This window comes from Astatotilapia calliptera, chromosome 20, assembly GCF_964374335.1.
Source record: "Astatotilapia calliptera chromosome 20, fAstCal68.1, whole genome shotgun sequence".
NCBI lineage: Eukaryota > Metazoa > Chordata > Actinopteri > Cichliformes > Cichlidae > Astatotilapia > Astatotilapia calliptera.
The window spans coordinates 9,846,149-9,865,052 of record NC_137441.1 but is presented as its reverse complement, the minus strand read 5'-3'; the positions used below and the strand labels follow the sequence as shown (position 1 = coordinate 9,865,052).

The following is an 18,904-nucleotide window of genomic DNA, read 5'->3' as shown; positions in this document are numbered from 1 at the left end:
TATTATATGGCTAGTTTGGGCCAGTTGTTTCTAACAGGGCGTGTGAGTTAAACATTAAACCCTGAAATTAAAAAAATGTAAATTAATTAATTAATTAAAAAAAGAAAAATCAGTGAGTGAAAACACTTCCGGTCGTACCGTTCTTGCCTTCCGCTTTTCTTCCGGATGTGCACATTATTGTGGCTGTTTGGAGTGGTGTGTCCGCTCCAGCCAGTTGCAGTGCTACAAAATGAAGGTCGTTACTTGGAACATAAACGGCATTAGGGCCTTCAGAGGCGGCATAAAAAAGGCTCTTGATTCCCTGGACGCAGATGTTATTTGTATTCAGGAGACAAAAGTGACGCGTAAGTGATTAGCAATAGCTGGTTTGAAAACGCGGGAGCTGTCATCGTGCAAGGCGCCACAGTTAGAATGAAACTGTATGAAAATAAAAACGTTAACCCCTACTTTCTCCTCCACAGGAGACTTGCTAGATGAAAGGATTGCTATTGTTGACGGATACAACTCCTATTTCAGCTACAGCCGAGGGCGCAGTGGCTACTCAGGTTCAATACAAAGTTATATAACAGTTCATTTTGCGTCTGTGAGCCTTGAAAGTGTTTGTTTTTTTTCGTGTATTATCATCCAGTTATATTAAGTGCCAACATTTAAGAAAGTGCAGTCTTCTAAAATATAATGCCACATTTATACTTTACTGAAAAATTTCCTCGTAAAACTGCATTACACCCAATTCACCTCACATTGCCGCTGTGCACAGGTGTTGCCACCTACTGTAAGGACAGGGCCACTCCATTTGCTGCTGAGGAGGGCCTCACAGGTCTGCTGGTCAACCACAAAGATGCTGTTGGATGCTATGGTGACCATACTGAGTTTTCAAGTGAGGAGTTGCAGCTGTTGGACAATGAAGGCCGTGCTGTAATCACACAACACAAAATAAAGTGAGAGGAAATATCATATGTTAAGGCTCCTGTTTTAAGTGTGCTGCATGGCATATTTATCTGTTTACATGTGGCACTTGAAAACAAATAATCAGCAATTTTTATGTTTCTCTCCTCAAAATTCTCAATTCTTCTCAGTTAGTGGGGGAATCCCACTTTGTGCTTGCCTTTTATTGACTGAGTTTTATTTTATCCCAACAGATGTCAGGATAAAGAGAAAACCCTTACTGTTATTAACGTATACTGTCCGAGGGCTGACCCAGAAAAGCCAGAGCGAAAGCGGTTCAAACTACAGTTCTACAACTTACTTCAGAGTCGAGCTGAAGCTGTGCTGAAAGATGGAAGGTGAGAAATTCATAATGTTTCACTGGCTGAGCAAAACATTGTCGTTACAAGAGATGCAGGTGTATCCTGGTTTCGCCACAGATGTTTTTCTAAGGCACTGTGCTAATTTTGAACAACGCAGCTCTTCCAGTAAATCATTACGTCTTTGAGTTTTGGCAGTGGGCCACATGTTTTGCTGTATGTAAAATGAGGCTAAACACTATCTGGTGTTTACAATTTTATTGAATTGTAAGTTAGTACAAATAAAACAGTATATTAGAAAATAGCTGCTTCTGTGTTCATGGTTACATAGCTTTAATTTAATAACATTTATATATATTCTGATAAAATCTCAATTCTTGGACAGCAATGATGATGATGAGAAATATTTTATTTATCACACATTTGAGAAATTATTTAAAATTGTTCTTTAAATTCTACAAATGTATATAGATAATGAGTTAAGCTTTTTTATGTTCTGTTTTCCAGCCATGTGATTGTTTTAGGAGACATAAATACATCTCATAGACCAATAGATCACTGTGACCCTAGTGAAATTGTAAGTAAAATACCAATATAACATATATGTGTATGTGTATATATATGTGCGTGTGTATATGTATATATATATATGTGTGTGTGTGTGTGTGTGTGTGTGTGTGTGTGTGTGTGTGTGTATATATATATATATATATATATATATATATATATATATATATATATATATATATATATATATATATATATATATATATATATATACATACATACACACACATATAATATGTGTATATGTATATATGAGCGACACCGCACACTCTACATGCATGTATATAGTAGTATATAGACTTTTTAAATATCTAGAATCCTGTGAAAAACTAAGAACAGCCTTACTGCTTCCATAGGATTTAAGAGGGGGAATAGCAGCCAGCTTCTTGAACAATGATTAATCAGAAGGTTCGTCCTGCTCTATCAAAGCACATATTGTGGAAAATTGTTTCGTCTGGGGCCTTCAGGTGTTTACACAATGGCTCAGGTTTCCCAGGAATGGCCATTCCAGTAAATTCAATCGCTTGTAAAGCTCAAAGAATTTGTAAAAACCCATGAGCGACACTCTACAGGCTTTAGTTGGGTTGTTAAAATTCTTGACAATAGAATTAGAAGAAGACTGAACAAGTGTGTCTTTTTTGGAAGAGTTTACAAGAGAAATCCTATTCTCTCTCTAAAAAAAACCAACTTAACAGCATAACATGGGTTTATGTAATAGTTCTGAACAAAGTATAAGGCTTCTGAAACGTGTCCTTCAGCACCATATGTGGAGAAAACCAAATACAGCATATCAGCAAAAACACCTCACGCCAGCTGTCATCAGTGTGGTGGTGGAGGGGTGATGATTTGGGCTTTTTAGCAGCCATAGAATCTGTGCACCTGTCATTGAGTTGCCATGAACTCCCCTCTATACCAGTGTATGCCAGAGTCAAATGCAAGGCCACACATCTGACAGCGAAAGCTTGGCAGAAATTGGGGCATGTAACAGGGCTGTGATCCCAAGCATAGCAACAAATTTACAACATAATGGCTGAAAAAGAAAGAAAATTGAGCCATTTCAGTGGCCCAAAGTCCAGATCTCAACCTAATTTAATTGCTGTGGTGTGATTTTTAACACAGCTCTGCATGAATGAATCCTCACAAACCTCAATGAATTAAAGCAATACTGTAAATATGAGTGGGCCAAAATTCCTCTACAGCAATGTGAGAGACTAATAAAGCCATACATGAAAGGATTATTTCAAGTTACTGCTGCCAAAGGTGGTTCTGTTGCTATTATTTCATGGGGTTTACATTTTCATTACTGTATTAAATTACACAAAAACAGGAAGTGGGGAAACCCCTCCCCCAAACCTTATATGCTACATGAAAAATGACTTCTACCTACAGCTTCCTATTTAATGAACAGACACAGGAGTGGAATCTGTCTCAGCAAGAAAGCAATGATCAACAAGTGACCTTAATGTAGAGGATTGAAATAATATTACATAAAATGACAGATGTTCCTACATTATTATCCATAATAATGAAACTTTCATTATTTAGGATGATTTTGGCGAAAACCCTGGGAGGAAATGGCTGAATGGCTTTTTGTACAGTGACAAACAGGAAGAAGGGAGCGATGAGGAGGAACATGACAAAGAATGCGAAGAAACAGATCCACTCCACGGTGGGAAATTTGTGGATACCTTTCGCTTTTTCCACCCAACTCGCATCAACGCCTTTACATGCTGGTCTACTCTCACTGGAGCTCGGCAGACCAACTATGGAACACGCATTGACTACATATTTGCTGACTGCCAGCTTGCCAAGGAGCAGTTCGTGGGAGCCGACATCATGCCAGAGGTGGAGGGTTCAGACCACTGCCCTGTCTGGGGGCAGCTGAGCTGTTCACTCATTTCTAGCCCAAAGCCTCCCCCCTTCTGTACTCGCTACCTGCCAGAGTTTGCAGGTAAACAGCAGAAACTCTCACGCTTCCTCGTTAAGGTGGACCAAAAATCAGCCCAATCTGAGCAGAAAAATACTTTGCCTGGTTCTCAAGAAGAGGAGGAAAGGAGAGAAAATTTAAATCCTTCTGGAGCTGCAAACATCTCTGTTAAAAAACGTTCATTGACATCTGACTTGGTTGCCCCAAAGGGAAAAAAGACTAAGACGGTAAATGCTTCTTCAAAGCCTAAGGGCAACCTCCTTGCCTTTTTTAAAACCAAAAACGTTAACCAGTGTGAAAAACCACTAAATCTGGATGAAGCTGCCAAACCACCCATAACTGAAGAAGTGTTCTCTGTCGCAGACACCAAATCTGAAGGTCCTGAGCTTATCTCTGACGGTTCATCACAGCAGTGCTCCACAGCTGATACTGACCAACATATGAACACAGAACATTCAATCCCTCAGCCCACTGTGACGCAGTCAGATGCAAAGAAAGGGACATCGTCAGTGTTTTGGAAGTCGGTGCTTCGTGGACCACCTGCCCCACCGTGCTGTAAGGTCCACGAAGAACCATGTGTTCTTCGTACTGTAAAAAAGGAGGGGCCAAACATGGGCAAACAGTTTTTTGTGTGTGCACGTCCTCAGGGACATGCGTCCAACCCTGAGGCTCGATGCAATTTCTTTGCATGGGTTGACAAAGCAAAGTGACATGTTTACATTAAGGTCCATCAGTTTCAGCAACAATTGTTTTAACATTTGTCATAGTTGTATGTTGTAGTTGTTGTATTTTTCTTTTTCATATCAAAATAATAAAACACAGTAGTTTTATATTACTTTGAATTTGGTTCCATTTGTTCTAAACGCTGAAATAAGTGAGCAGATTAGATTTGTTGATTAAAGGTTCTGCTTATTCACATTCACTTGGTTAGTGAAACATTTGGGGTAATTAGATGTTTTCTTCCTTTTAGGCTGGGTCTTTTGCCTCCATCTCACCCTATTCCTAACAAGCTCTTCTAACACCACAGTCCTATGTCTCTCTTGCTATCTCTGAACACTCCTTCCCCCACACTCTTCTATCTTTGGCCATTGGCACCCGCTGGTCAACAGCACTGTTATGGTAATGTTGTGGAAGTCTTATTGATGATCCACATCTTGGGTATGGCAAAACTCTTACGCTGGATGCCCTTCCTGACGCAGCCCTTCCCACTTATCCAGGCTTGGGACTGGCACGATGGGTGTGCTGACTCTGGCTTATGGCTTCTCATGGCTGGGTTTGTTGCTTTTTTTTAAGCTTCAGCTTCAACAATTTCAGGATTATTAACTTTCCTTCTTTATATATTATTACAAAAATAGTTCTGCTACTGCTTTTTGTTTTGTTTTTTTGTTTTTTACAGTTTGTTGCACCAAACAAACTATTAGAGCACATTACCTTTGGGCTAAAGGACCTTTTACCTTTTTGTATTAATTAATGAAAGATGAAAGTCGTAGTCCGACAGGCCTGTGTATAAACACCATTTTAGTTTCTGTGTCACATAATATGTATGCGTTTTTAAGATGTTAGTTATAATTTTTTTGTGCACTTAGGTTGGTGGTTAGCACTGTTACCTCACAGCAAGAAGGTCCTGGATTCAAATTTCTTCTGTGTGAAGTTTGCATGTTCTCCAGATCTCTTTACTTTCCCCTGACTCTTGACTCTCCTAACATTAAAAAATATGTTTTTACCCACTAGATGGCAACAGTAGTGAGTAGATGCATTGCTGAAATGAAATGTAACTTTCCACAGAAGCACGTGTTATTCACACTACCAGCTGCATGACCGTATTACAACAACTGTTATGCAGGCCAGGAAGTGGAGTTGGTATCAGATGTATTTTTACCAATCAGTTTTAGGGTTCACAGTAGAAATATTACTTCAAAAAAGAAGTAGAACAGAAAGTATCAATGTCCAAATGCTCCATAAAGTAACAGCACATACCCTGATCAGTGTGGGAGTGCCTTGGCTCCTGAGAAGAGGAAATTTCTTTACGCGCGCATTTGCAATGTTGCTCCTTCCCCCATTTTTTTCCCCCCTCTGCTCTTAGAGCCAAAGAGGAGCTCATGACCTTGTGAAAAGCTGCTTTTGGACTTGAACCAAGGAAGTTTGAACTTTTATCCTGTTACTTTTTTCTGGACAGAATACATTCATCTTCCTTCTAACTGTAATTAGGTGAGTACAAAGACTGGAGACGTGAGCTGCACGACTTCCCATTCCAAGACGGCAAAAGATGTCTAGCAAATTGCTGTTATAGCTACTGGTGACTATTAGTATTCATTACAGAAACAAGAAAACAAATAACATTTGCACATTTCTGCTTTAACCCTTATAGGTTGTATCTCTATTGCCATCTGCGCACATGTTGGTCGTTGTCACAGCACAGAGGAAATTTAAATGACTAGATGAAATGAGAGATCATCTCGGCTGCAGATGCTTGCTTGACTTTTTGTCCCAAGAAACAAAGTTAAATGGTCAGGGCATGATTTTACCAGCACAGAATGTCACCTCACGGAGCATTTTCTACATCAAATATAGTAGTTGCTCTGTTCACTACAAAGATAACACTCACTGTATTTGTACGCAAATTCATTGCTTTCGTTTACTGTTCTGATCTTCTAACCCGCTCTTTACTCTAAAAAGTAGTGACCTTGTCTGTTTTATCCAGCTTTCTTAATATGCAAAAAACAAGTCATTCAGAGATGTTAAAACAAAGCAGTATGCATCATCAGAAGATATGAACTTATATAACAGATATGTTCCAACATGTGTGTGTGTCATGGTGAGATAAAGAAATGTGGGTGTTTCTTCGTGTAAAGCTTATATGCCAGTTACATTGAATCTTATCAACCAACTGAAACAGTTCTTAGGAGATGACATTTCTAACACCTAGACCACATTCAAAATATGTTTACATTACTTCATTTAGGTGACATAGAGTGCTTAACAAATGTATTAGACCGCCTGTCATAAAAACATTTTTTAGAAATCTCTCAAAAATCTCCTTAAAACTAAGAAGTTATAGTGCTATTTATCAAGAATATAACAAACTGAATTCACATTTTTATACCCAAATTTGAGCCGGCACATTGGACTTCTCTGAAAAGTCTGAAATTAATCAACCAAGCAAGCAATATTAAACCACATAATTTTATCTCTTCGGGAATGTGAATAAATAACTGCAGTTTGGCATTTTTACTAAAATAAAAAATAAAAATCAACAAAAAAAAGCATACTACTTTTCAGCTTGAAAATTCACTAATAACAGCAATAATGGAATTTTAGCATTAAATATATGATTTAGATCTTAGAGCTTGTGCATACAGGTGGATTAACACATTACAGAAACACATTTGTCTTTACGTTTTAGTTTAGGTTAGCTTTCTTATGAACCTTCCATTTGGTGGTGATCCAGTAAATTTGCTGATCACTGCATACATGTATAAATGACAGGGATGTCTTCTGTTATTGATCAAAATGAAAATATTCGCCTTTCTGAGGTGTTTGAAGTGTGTGAGAACCTTTGAAAGATCTGTAAATGTGTCATGTTTTAATGACGTGCTCTTTTCCGGTAACGCTTGAATTCAGGTCTCAGGGTTTGTTTTCAATCAAGCGCACACACAACAAATCCACTCTTAAGCACCGCCACATGTGATCAGTCTTAAATAAGCACTTATCTCCTAAGCTAATTACAATCTGCATGACTTCCAGAGGGGAGGAAAACTGTTAGTGAATATCTATTAAAGCTATAATAAAACCCATCAGAGATGACACCCACCTTTCTGCTTGCATACTCTGCAATAACACGGCTGAGCTTTTGTTTAAAGACCAGAAGCCCTTCTGAATAATGAGTATGTGGGATTAGTGGAAGGTTTGAAGTACTGACTTTCTGTGAAATTCACATGTGATTTATTGCCTTGCTATACCCACTATTGTTCACACCTTTCCACTGCAACCACCTGGTGAGAGGATCCCTACAAAGCCTCTCCAACGTCAGCAGTACCTGTGTTGCTGGTTTAACAAAGGGTTAAGTATGGGTGTTCCCATTTCCTGCAGCTCTCCCTCCCAGCCTGACTAATCTCTCTCACTCTCTCCTCTCCTTACTATCAAGAAGATTTGGTGAGACTCCTAAGAACAAAGCTACATAGAACCACTAGAAGTCTGAAAATTGAATGAATCTACACAAGGATTTATTCTGTTAATATTCAGAAAAGAAACCTAGCTTTCTGTGGGAATCGCAAGGGTGAGTTGGAGCACAAATGCGTGTCCTTTAAGTGAGTTCCTTGTACAGAAGGGAAGGGCTAACTGTCAATAGTGAGCTGGTCTTGCATCAGACAAAAGCCATGTGGTAGCACTGCTGGATACTAAGATACAGTAATATATATGTATGATCATGTTTAACCTGATATGTTTTGATTTTTCTCATCATAAAGTTGTCCATAGATGGGTTCATGTATCAGTTAAACATATTTAGTAATTACTAAAAGATGAACTCCCTGCAGAGGAGAAGCTTGGGTGTAAAATAAAAATTAGGACAAAAAACTCAGAAGTATTTTTTTCTTGTTATAAGCTTTTTCCCCACTCTGTGGAAAAGCTGCTCTGAGGGCCAGTGAAAACTAAAATGTTGAACAAGCAGCTGGTGCGCTGGGTTTCACACACTCTTTTGCAACAAGGCTTGTTGCAACTTAAAAAAAAAGTCTTTAAATTTTGAGTTAAAAATGTATTTTTGTGGTAAGTCATGAACTAATTTAGACAAATTTTTGTTAAGGGAAGATACCAGAAATTGAACAGCTGGTTTCCCCCACCATTTGAAAGCCTGTCCCTGACATTTAGTCGTTGGTTTGTTGGTTGTGTGTGTTGGCTATGGGCCATGGGAAAGTTAGTGGGTATGTGGCTAAAGAAAGTTGCTCAAACCAAAGCTGACTTGAGGCCAATGAGCAGGGAAAGAGCTACTCTGTATTTAGACTAAAAAGCGCCATTTACACAGCAGTCCTTTGTTTATCTCAGTTGCCCACTGCTATCAAGCTCAGAGGTGTATGGTTTATTACACGTTTACAGGCCTTTTCAGTGCAGAGCGTAGGACATGTGAAATTCCAGTTTTGTGTGAAACTCTTAAGGAATGGCAAAATGTAGCGCAAGACTGACCTTAGGGGTCAGATGTGAAAACCCTGAGGGCAGTTTGGCTGAAAGAGAGGAGAAGTATCTCATGACCCTGTGGCAGGAGCACAGACCTACGCTAATTTCCAGTGCAGTGTCTCCATGCCAGCTTTGTGTGGCTCATGGCAGATTAGAGCAACATAAGTCCTACAACAACATTTGTTATTTAAAGCCTTTAATTACACACAAGGATAAAATTGAATGGCGCCCTACGTGAAACCGCCAGTTTCCCGGGAATTTTATTTTGTGAATCAACTTAGCTGTCATTTATACTTTATCTATATATATTATGTAGGAAGGAGAACTTCAAATTAAGAGTTTACAAGGATTTTTGTTAAGTTTTTCTTGTCCTTTGCAAGAACAACAATCTAGTCGTTTCTCTTTAAAAGTACATTCCCAAGCAACTCCTTCATTCTCAGTTATTTTTGGGGGTTTTTTGGGTTTTTTTAAGGAAGTATTTAGTATTTAGTATTTATTTATTTATTGTCATTGTCAAGAACAATGAAATTGCGTTTGGGGCTTCCATACAACCCAAAAAAAAGAAGAAAATAATAAATACCCCTTAAAACCCAAGTGTACATATTTAACCCAGTGTGACTCCAATGCAATAAGACAATCCTTAGCAATAATGTTCGTAGAAATTCAGACAAAGACCTGAGAAACATGACAAAATACAACAATGCAACCCATTCAATATTATTGTACTGTGAGATATGATATCAGATATGATAGTTATCTATTTAAGAAAGAGGGGGGGGGGGGCAGGAGGGGGAAGAGAATAAAGATATGATGCACCAATGCAGACCAGTTCATTGCTATTAAGAAGTTGGATATGGTTATTGTCCGTGAGAGGGGGGCAGAGAGTTCAGGAGCCTCACAGCCTGTGGATACAGGCTGTTGGCCAGTCTGGATGTTCTGGCCTGTATAGACCTGTACCTTCTCCCTGAGGGCAGCAGATGGAAAAGGTGGCGCGCAGGGTGATGTGATGTTGGTCCCGCAGGATACTGTGCACCCTCCTCAGACAGCGAGTGGGGAAGATATTACTGATCTCTGGCATCTTCTGGAGGGAACCATATCTTCCCTCCAGAAAACGACCATACAATTAAACAACACCAACAAAGTCTGCTTTAGGAAGCCAGAATTAAATCTAACAACTTCAACATATATCATAGAAAATGTATAAGACGCAATGTACAAAAGCACACGACGAGGTCAACCTGCACATTTTTGTTTTTTCATAAATAATGGAAAGTTGAGAAGCCTGGTGCATGGACCATGTTGGAATGTTATGTATGCAGAGTAAAAACAACTAGAGTTGTCATCATACCCTCTGCTAGCATGAATATTTCCAAATTTAGGCAAATACTTTTTATGTGAATATGTCTATTTAAAAGTCTGAAAACTGCTCTTTTTTTATTTCAGCAATTACATCAACCAACCCAACCAAAATGGAGCTTCAGAAGATGAACGGACACAGCAAAGACGATGGGTAAGACTTAGGGACTGATTGGGTGTATCTTATCACACCAATCGGGTCAAAATTAAACTCAGGGACGTTCTAAATTTCGTCTACCAAATGTGAGTGTTTTACAGCTTTTTAAGCTCATTCTACTTCCTAGTTTTAGCTCACTTTTAATCTTTGGTTGCAGGTTTGATCCAATCGATGCCTTGGCCGAGCAGGAGGAGTTTCTCCCACATAAACCTGGTGCAAAGAAAGAAACCCACTTTACAGATGTGAGTGCTTCTTTGTTTTAGTAAACTAAAATACAGTAAATACTATGTAATTTCTATCTGTGAACTCAAATGGCATCCTCTGTTGTCCTCTTGCTGCAGTTCGAGGGAAAGACTTCATTTGGCATGTCCATCTTTAACCTCAGTAATGCCATAATGGGCAGTGGGATCCTGGGACTGGCTTATGCAATGTCCAACACAGGGATCTTGCTTTTTATGTGAGTCTCCAAGCCAAACAGAAAACCCCAGTTTTCGCTGAACTTTGTACCCTTTGTCACTATGCATGCCTGCGTGTGTGTGTGTGTGTGTGTGTGTGTGTGTGTGTGTGTGTGTGTGTGTATATGTTTCCACTCATATAGGAGAATGTATTTGCTCACACTGATGTGCTGAAATTGTGTCTTTTTTTTTTTTTTTTTGCAAACTGAATTACAGAAGATTGATTTCAGCTTCTTGTGATTTATATTTAGTAACTGGGTAAAGTAGAATGTGTGCTCTCCTAGAGGCTACAGCAGGGCTGTTTATCATGTGAGCATTTGGGCATATAAACTATAGACTGACATAGCTAAGGTTTCTGCAAACTGAAGTCGTTTTGTTTAGGACTGAGAGTTAATAGTTTTTCTTAGAAGCTAACGGTCTTTGCTTTTCTCTTATTTTAAAGATCATTTTTGTTCCTTTTCTCTAGAGAATGGTTTCTTTGTTTTCTATTTAAACTGTGTTTATCTTTCACTGTAAGGTCACAGTTTGCAATAGTAGATACAGATGGGATATATTTAATAGAGGGTCCTTATAAGGCCAGAAGTAGAGCCTCACCAGTGTGTATCATCTTGTTCTTTGTGTTTATTTGTGTTTGGGCAGGTTTGTGTGATGGCAAGGGGATAACTGATGTTTCTGTCCGTGACCTATCGGTGTACATCAACAGCTACATACAACTTCTAATGTGCAAACTGTGATCTGTCAGATTGTACATTAGAGCTCATGCACATGCGGCTTCTCTAAATCAGACTTGAGTGGTTAAATATAGACCCCACTGATCAGATCCAAGACACGCCTGGTTGGATCAGACCTGTGCTATGTGGCAGGGGGAAGGGAGGTAACGGCTGACTGGAGAGTCAGTCTCTCAAAGCCAAACTCTCTTGTGTGAGTGGGAAAAAACAACAACTAAAAAACAAAATGACAACAATCACAAGAACTTCAGAGTAACAGAATAGTTTTGTGAATATGTTTTTTTTAAAAGAATGTTAATGTCTTATGTGTTTCAGAATCCTGTTGGTCTGCATTGCTCTTCTGTCCGCATATTCAATTCATCTTCTGCTAAAAAGTGCTGGAGTTGTGGGTAAGGCAGAGAATTACCAAGCATGTAGCCACAGAGCAATTTGTATGTTGATAGCTTGAACGCATACACAGAGTTTATGTGTTTTCAGGCATCCGGGCTTATGAGCAGCTTGGAAATCGGGCTTTTGGCCACCCAGGGAAAATGCTGGCTGCTGTCATCATAACAGTACATAACATTGGAGGTAATGTCGTAAATTTTCCTTCCATTTCCTTTACCTCTGACGCCGGTCATAAAACTATATATAAATATAAATATGAACGCAAAATACGTTTGTTTTGGTTTCTTTTCAGCTATGTCAAGCTATCTCTTCATCGTAAAGTCTGAGCTCCCACTGGTTATTCAAGCTTTCTTCGGTAAACAGGAGAACACGGGGTGAGTGTGAAAGCAATTTTCTAACTTAGAGTCACATAAATCAGTTTCATTTTTGTTTAGGAACACACTAATTTTTTTTTTGACATCTGTTCTTTTGGCTGTCTCTTAGAGAGTGGTTCTTGAATGGAAACTACTTGATCATCATAGTTAGTGTTCTCATCATCTTTCCTCTAGCACTCATGAAACACCTTGGTATGTTTTTCATTCTGTTGCACATTTTCTTTTTCTTTTTTTGCAATTATTAGTATTACTACTCATCTTCCCCTACTTGCATCATGTTTACACTATCCTTTGTTCTGCCTTGTTTTCATATCCTGCATTGATTAAATTAAAGTGACATTATTGCCTCCTTTTCTCTCTCTACTGTCTAAGACCATGAATAACGTTAACATTGTGCTGTTATTGCGATCCAGGTTACCTTGGCTATACCAGCGGTTTCTCGCTCTCCTGTATGGTGTTTTTTCTCATTTCGGTGAGACATTAAAGATACATACAATATAACCCACCGCGCTTCTGTTAAATATTTATCTTTGATTAAGCTATGAGCATGTCTCCCCAGGTGATATACAAGAAATTCAACATCCCATGTCCACTGGCAGATGATCATCATAACAAAACTGCTGCTGAGCATTACAGTGTTGATTCTACAGCAGATGGCTTCTGTGATTCCAAGCTATTTACCATGAACCCACAGGTTAGTGAACAAACATTTTCACGGTGCCTGTGCCTAGTTTCCTGCTGTGTCATGTGTATTTTTATTTAATGATTTGCACAGCACGTTATATTTTTTGCACCGGAGTGTATTAAGTCAACGAAACTAAGGTGTGTTATGTCAACAGCAGCGTTAAGAATATAGCAACCATAACTGTGTTACTGACCTTTGCTGTGTTTTGGCTGTAGACGGCATACACCATCCCAATTTTGGCTTTTGCCTTTGTCTGCCACCCAGAAGTGCTACCAATCTACACTGAGCTCCGAAAGTAAGTTTTGATTTTTTATTTTTTTTACTGCTTCACACTGTAAGTTTTCAAGACAAATTATTGTAATTTATCGGTTTTGCTTTACTCTAGTGCCACCAAGAAACGCATGCAGAATGTTGCTAACATCTCCATCCTGGCCATGTTTGTCATGTATCTGCTGACAGCTCTTTTTGGTTACCTCACTTTTTATGGTAAGATGTGACCTTTCATGGCTATACAAGTGAATGGTCACTTTGTTATTCTGCTTTGAAGTGTTGTGAGATTTAACTTACAGTATTGTGAAAGAAGGAAACCACGCAAGATACTGTATATAAAAGGCTGTCTGCTTCTCTGTGTCTAGGCGCTGTGGAGTCAGAGCTGTTACACACCTATATTCGCGTGGACCCACTGGATGTCTTGATCCTCTGTGTACGCCTGGCTGTGCTTGTAGCTGTAACTCTGACTGTTCCTGTGGTTCTCTTCCCGGTAAGACATCAGTGATATTAGTTTAAGATAATAATTGCATAAAAGAGAAGAAGAATGTTTATACAAGATGTTGTTTAAGGGCACATGTACTATGAGAGCAAAAGGCTTAACTTTCCATATTCTTTCCATATGCTTTCATATGATGCTATAGGGACATTAAAGTGGGTGTGACTGTGGGTCCACATATAAAAATGTGTAATGGCATGATTGACAAATTTTTAGCCAATGATTGTACAACTTCACAGATAAATAGATAATCCTCCATTTTGAAACCCTGTCTGAATAAGATTTACTTTTTTTTAAATTCAATATGACCATAATGAGTGACTGAGCCCAAAAAGTGAACCAGGAAGTTTTTACACAGGTCAAGATAGAAGTTTTCCCATAGACTACTATAGGACTAAGTCTTTTGCAGCCACATATATCGCCATCTGGTGGCATTCAGATCAGAAATTGGCTTAAAGCACTTCTGCAAAATATGCTTCTTTTTTTTATCCTAGAAGCTACATCCGTATTTTATACTATCTATATATGTGGCTAGGTAGTTGCTAGGTAACATGATAAGTTTTACCTGTAAGTCAGGTTTGGCTGTTCAGCTCTTGATCGTGTCAGATTAGGTGGTGACCAAAAAAACACAGACATATGCACATGCACACACAGAGAGATAGTTTTTGAGTTTTTGTGTATTATACAAAGAAAAATGCAGTAATATAGATTTTAAAAAATTGAATAAAACTAACAGAAGGGTAGCAATTAGTCTGGTAATTGACTATTTTCTACATTAGTTAATTGTTAAAGAAATATACAGACCATTGGCTAAGTAAAAACAAACAACAAACATAATCACCCTTGACATCTGAACGAACCTAAAGATACTGTAGCTATTTATTAAATCGGTTTTCAAGTCTGTTGTCTATGTAACAGTTATAACTGGCATCATGTGAGTGAGGCAGAAGTGATTCATGATTCCTTGTGTGAGTAAATTATACTGACCTGAATATACTGGGCCCAGTATTGAGCCCAGTGGCACTCCAAGGCAACAGTTATTTTGAAGAATTTCATTTTTAAACTTATCTGTTAGATAGGCCTGAGAAAACTTTAATATTTTTGGACAATTTTTACCCAGGTTCACACAGGTTAGAATTATGCTGCAAGTTCATAGTAAACACAAGGACACATAGCATTAAGCAGTCTATAGTCCCAACTTCTGTAATGCTTCCTAACAGTGTTCCTATCTCAGCCATAAAATCCTAACATCACAAATCAATAACTGCTAATGTGGACTCTGCATCACATAACTGGCTCTGCCAAATGAAAATAATTAATGTACTGAAAAAGTTTGACTCTTTCAGTGCTGTGCCACAGTAGAACGATGAAACCCAAAACAACTCTTTCACTTTCAGGAGTGTATTGACTATAAGGACTTTTTTTTAACTTAACCTTCTTTAACTAATTTAAGAAGTATTAATAGTTGACTGTTTGACAGACAATTTTTTAATGGAATAAAACATTTTAGTAGGAATTTTAAGAATGCGCAGTCTAAGCCCTTTAGAGTTAAATTATAGAGACTGACATAGTAGCGAGCTAAATGAAGGGAGGGTGACATCTTTGAAGCCTTTGCTTAAGGATTGTGACCAGGATCAGCTACTGTACAGCTACAGCTTGCTAGTTAACACGTTGTATTATTATTTCTTAACTACGTAAAAACCATACTGCAAAAATGATAAGTTGTGGTTTAAACAGGGAACTACTGTGACCAACGAGCCTGCTTTTGTTGTGAGCTCTAAAGGTAATGCCAAGTTTTTTCACAAAAACATGCTAGCTGGTTCTAGTTTAAAGGTTAAGCTAGCTTAATACTAAATATACAAATATGAAAGTAGTATCCAGCTGAGCATATTTCACCCACCCTTTAACTATTTGTTAAAGAGGTAGAAAAATGCTTCTGAATGTCCCTCTTTAACCTGAAACTTTAAACTATGTTAAGGTCTCGATTTTCAACATAATAAACTATTTTTTTTAGCAAATGTGAGAAAACACCCATTAAAAGATTTGGATAAAGTTGACTTTACCCAACAGCTTCTTAATAGCTGTTCATTTAATACTACTTAAAGCAATGAACCTAAATCAGGTTTAAAAGATTATCAGTCTTAATATTTGTCATCTGATCTTATTCTTCATTTTCTTACTGTCTGCAGATCCGCAAGGCCGTGCTTCAGATCTTCTTCGCTGACAAGCCTTTCCGCTGGGTTAGACACATTGGCATTGCCTTTTGTCTCCTGGTCGTGGTCAATCTTCTTGTTATCCTGGTGCCCTCCATCCGTGACATCTTTGGCATTATTGGTATGTTTACACAGCAAAAATGCAGCTGCTCAGTTCCGAAATTGGGGCTATTCTTGACTCTATATGGGATTTTTTTTACAAGCTTCGGTTAAAATCATAAATCTCTAAGTTCATGATAGTACAAATAGAAAAAATATGTATATATGGATCATTTGGAAGAATTGCGAGAAGAAAGCTTCTTCTTTCTAAAGAACATAACAACATGACATGCGTCGGAACAAATGACTCCTGGAACAATGTCCTTTGGATGGATGAGATTAAAATGGAGCTATCTGGCCATAATGCACAGTGCCGTATTTGAAAAACAAAAAAAAAAACACAGCATATTAGCACAAATACCTCATACCAACTATCAAGCATGGTGGTGGAGGGGTGATGATTTGGGCTTGCAGCCATAGGACCTGTGCACCTTCCAGTCACTGAGCCAACCATGAACTTCTCTGTATGCCAGAGAATTCTGGAATCAAATATGAGGCCATCTGTCTGACAAATAAGGCTTGGCCAAAATTGGCTCATGCAACACGACAGTGATTCCAAACACACCAGGAAATCTACAGCCGAAATAACTAAAATGGCCCAGTCAAAATGCAGACCTCAACCCATCTAAAATATGGATGCATAAATAAATGCCTACTAACCTCAGTGAAATTAAACAACATAGTGTACATAGAGTATTTTTTTTTTTTTTTACAGGACTTCATAGTCTACATTCAAACTGACTTTTTCATATAACTGTAACAGATGTCATTTTCCTTTTATTCTTGGCTGTTTTATGAACAAAAATGTGTTTTATGGTTGAGTATAAAAAGGTTTAGTAAAATATTTTTATTATACTGACTAGATCATCTGTAAATCATGCTATGAATTATTTCTACACAGCAAAATCTCCAGTGTTAAATTAACACTGGAGAGTGTCTATATGGGTCCACACCTCTGAGTGTTAAATACAACACTGTTGAGTGTTAAATTAACACTTTTGACAGTGTTATATGTTTAAAAGTAACCTAGTCAGTTTTGAAGATTAACAAAGACTAACACTGAGCAGTGCTGATTTTCTAACACTGGAAAATAACTCAAAATGTTAGAAATATTCCAGTGTTAGAAAATCAGCACTGCTGAGTGTTAGTCTTTGTTAATCTTCAAAACTGACTAGGTTACTTTTAAACATATAACACTGTCAAAAGTGTTAATTTAAAACAGTGTTGTATTTAACACTCAGAGGTGTGGACCCATATAGACACTCTCTAGTGTTAATTTAACACTGGAGATTTTGCTGTGTAATAAATAAACTCACTTATTTATTCTGTGCTATCATCTACAGGAGCCACATCTGCCCCCAGCCTCATTTTCATCCTACCCGCAATTTTCTATATCCGAATTGTTCCTGAAGACCAGGAACCCCTGCGGTCAAGATCTAAGATTCAGGTATATCCTTCCTCTATCAAAGATGGTATTAACTGTTCTTGGTCATGTTAATCTCCATATATTAGCTTTTATCTGTTCTTAATACACATGTTGTTTTCTTATCCTTTATTACTGCAGGCCATATGCTTCGCTGCATTGGGATTTGTCTTCATGGTCATGAGTTTGTCATTTATTATCATTGACTGGGTGACTGGAGAGAGTCAAAGTGTAGGTGGGCACTAGCTGCTATAACTGAACAGAGGTACTGCACACAGAACGTCAACCAAAGCCCTCTTTTTCATTAAATTAGCCCCATCTTCTCATCCAAAGCCAAACTAGAAAGTTTGACTACACAAGATGAAGGATAACGTGAAGAGCCTTCGCCTACATCAAAAAAACCAGGAAAGTGTTTTTACATGTGATGGAGCAGGCGATATGTCCTGTACCGGAGGAGAGAACACAAATGTATGAAAATACAAAGCAAAGTGTTCTGCCTCGATCAGTCCTGTCACAGCTCAAACTAAGGATTTTGTTTGGGGTCATATATAGATTTGCAGCAAATGCTTTGAATGAGAAAAAAAGTGGAAATTCCGTTTTTGGATGTGGACAGTTCCTTGGAATTGCTCAGTCAATGTCTACATTTCACAAATCTACTTCCCTACCATGTCAGATTTTACAGAACTTACATGTATTAGTTTTGTAAGGCAATATTTTCTTTGCCTGAGACATTTGTCAGCTATGGTTTACTTTTACTTTTATGACTGACAAATCTGCCATTTCCCCAAACTTTACCGTTTCAGCTAATTATGGCCTTCGAGGGTTAGTCTGCAGTTCCACACAAACAACTGCTTATGATCAAAAATGTTTTCAGTGAATTTAACATGGATTCTAATCAATGCGTTTAATGTGATATTTCATCCATTTAAAAAAAAATTACTGTCACAATTATGGTCATCGTGAAGTTTCCCAGTGACCTGGCAAAATACGGTGCAATTTATGGGATTTCTTTTTTTGTTTTTTGCTGCTGTTCATGAAGGTCAAACAGACAGTCATGTGTGAGAGGTTTGTGAAAACCGAAACAAAGTTTTTATGTGAGCCTGAACATCCATAATTGAAAACCAAAGAATCTATTTATTATGTCACATTGTGAAAGTGTTTCTTTTTCTTTCTTTTTTTTAACATGCTTGGCAAAGACCAGTTAAAGTTGTACATGAATTCATCCAGTGTTATAAATGCTGCGTATGTTTAATCAGTACCAGAAACTTTTCATTGTGTTCAATAATGGCTTCAAAGTGGACCTGTTATGCTTTCACTGTTTTTATCTCAGTCATATACATAACTCTTACAAGGG

At 38.1% G+C, this 18,904-nt stretch overlaps 2 protein-coding genes across 4 annotated transcripts; both read left to right on the top strand.

The window, feature by feature from the left end:
* Nucleotides 1-139: 139 nt before the first annotated feature.
* On the top strand, nt 140-4,573 carry apex2 (APEX nuclease (apurinic/apyrimidinic endonuclease) 2). Its single transcript, XM_080294695.1, has 6 exons — nt 140-344; nt 462-545; nt 758-938; nt 1,140-1,283; nt 1,752-1,821; nt 3,357-4,573. Exons 1-6 carry the CDS (start codon nt 230-232, stop codon nt 4,446-4,448), a joined length of 1,686 nt encoding a protein of 561 aa, XP_080150821.1. The 5' UTR covers nt 140-229; the 3' UTR covers nt 4,449-4,573.
* Nucleotides 4,574-5,806: 1,233 nt separating this feature from the next.
* Nucleotides 5,807-17,983, top strand: LOC145422838 (sodium-coupled neutral amino acid transporter 3-like). Of its 3 annotated transcripts, none has more exons than XM_080294700.1 (16): nt 5,807-5,946; nt 10,351-10,417; nt 10,578-10,662; nt 10,762-10,877; nt 11,919-11,992; nt 12,081-12,173; nt 12,283-12,364; nt 12,474-12,556; nt 12,778-12,836; nt 12,924-13,058; nt 13,265-13,344; nt 13,435-13,535; nt 13,685-13,809; nt 16,005-16,149; nt 17,471-17,574; nt 17,692-17,983. In XM_080294700.1, exons 2-16 carry the CDS (start codon nt 10,377-10,379, stop codon nt 17,794-17,796), a joined length of 1,428 nt encoding a protein of 475 aa, XP_080150826.1. In that variant the 5' UTR covers nt 5,807-5,946; nt 10,351-10,376; the 3' UTR covers nt 17,797-17,983. The 3 variants fall into 3 exon arrangements, with proteins under 3 accessions (XP_080150826.1, XP_080150825.1, XP_080150827.1); XM_080294699.1 differs by lacking the exon at nt 5,807-5,946 and adding an exon at nt 7,818-8,014; XM_080294701.1 differs by lacking the exons at nt 5,807-5,946; nt 10,351-10,417; nt 10,578-10,662; nt 10,762-10,877 and adding an exon at nt 11,682-11,796.
* The last annotated feature ends 921 nt before the right edge of the window (nt 17,984-18,904 follow it).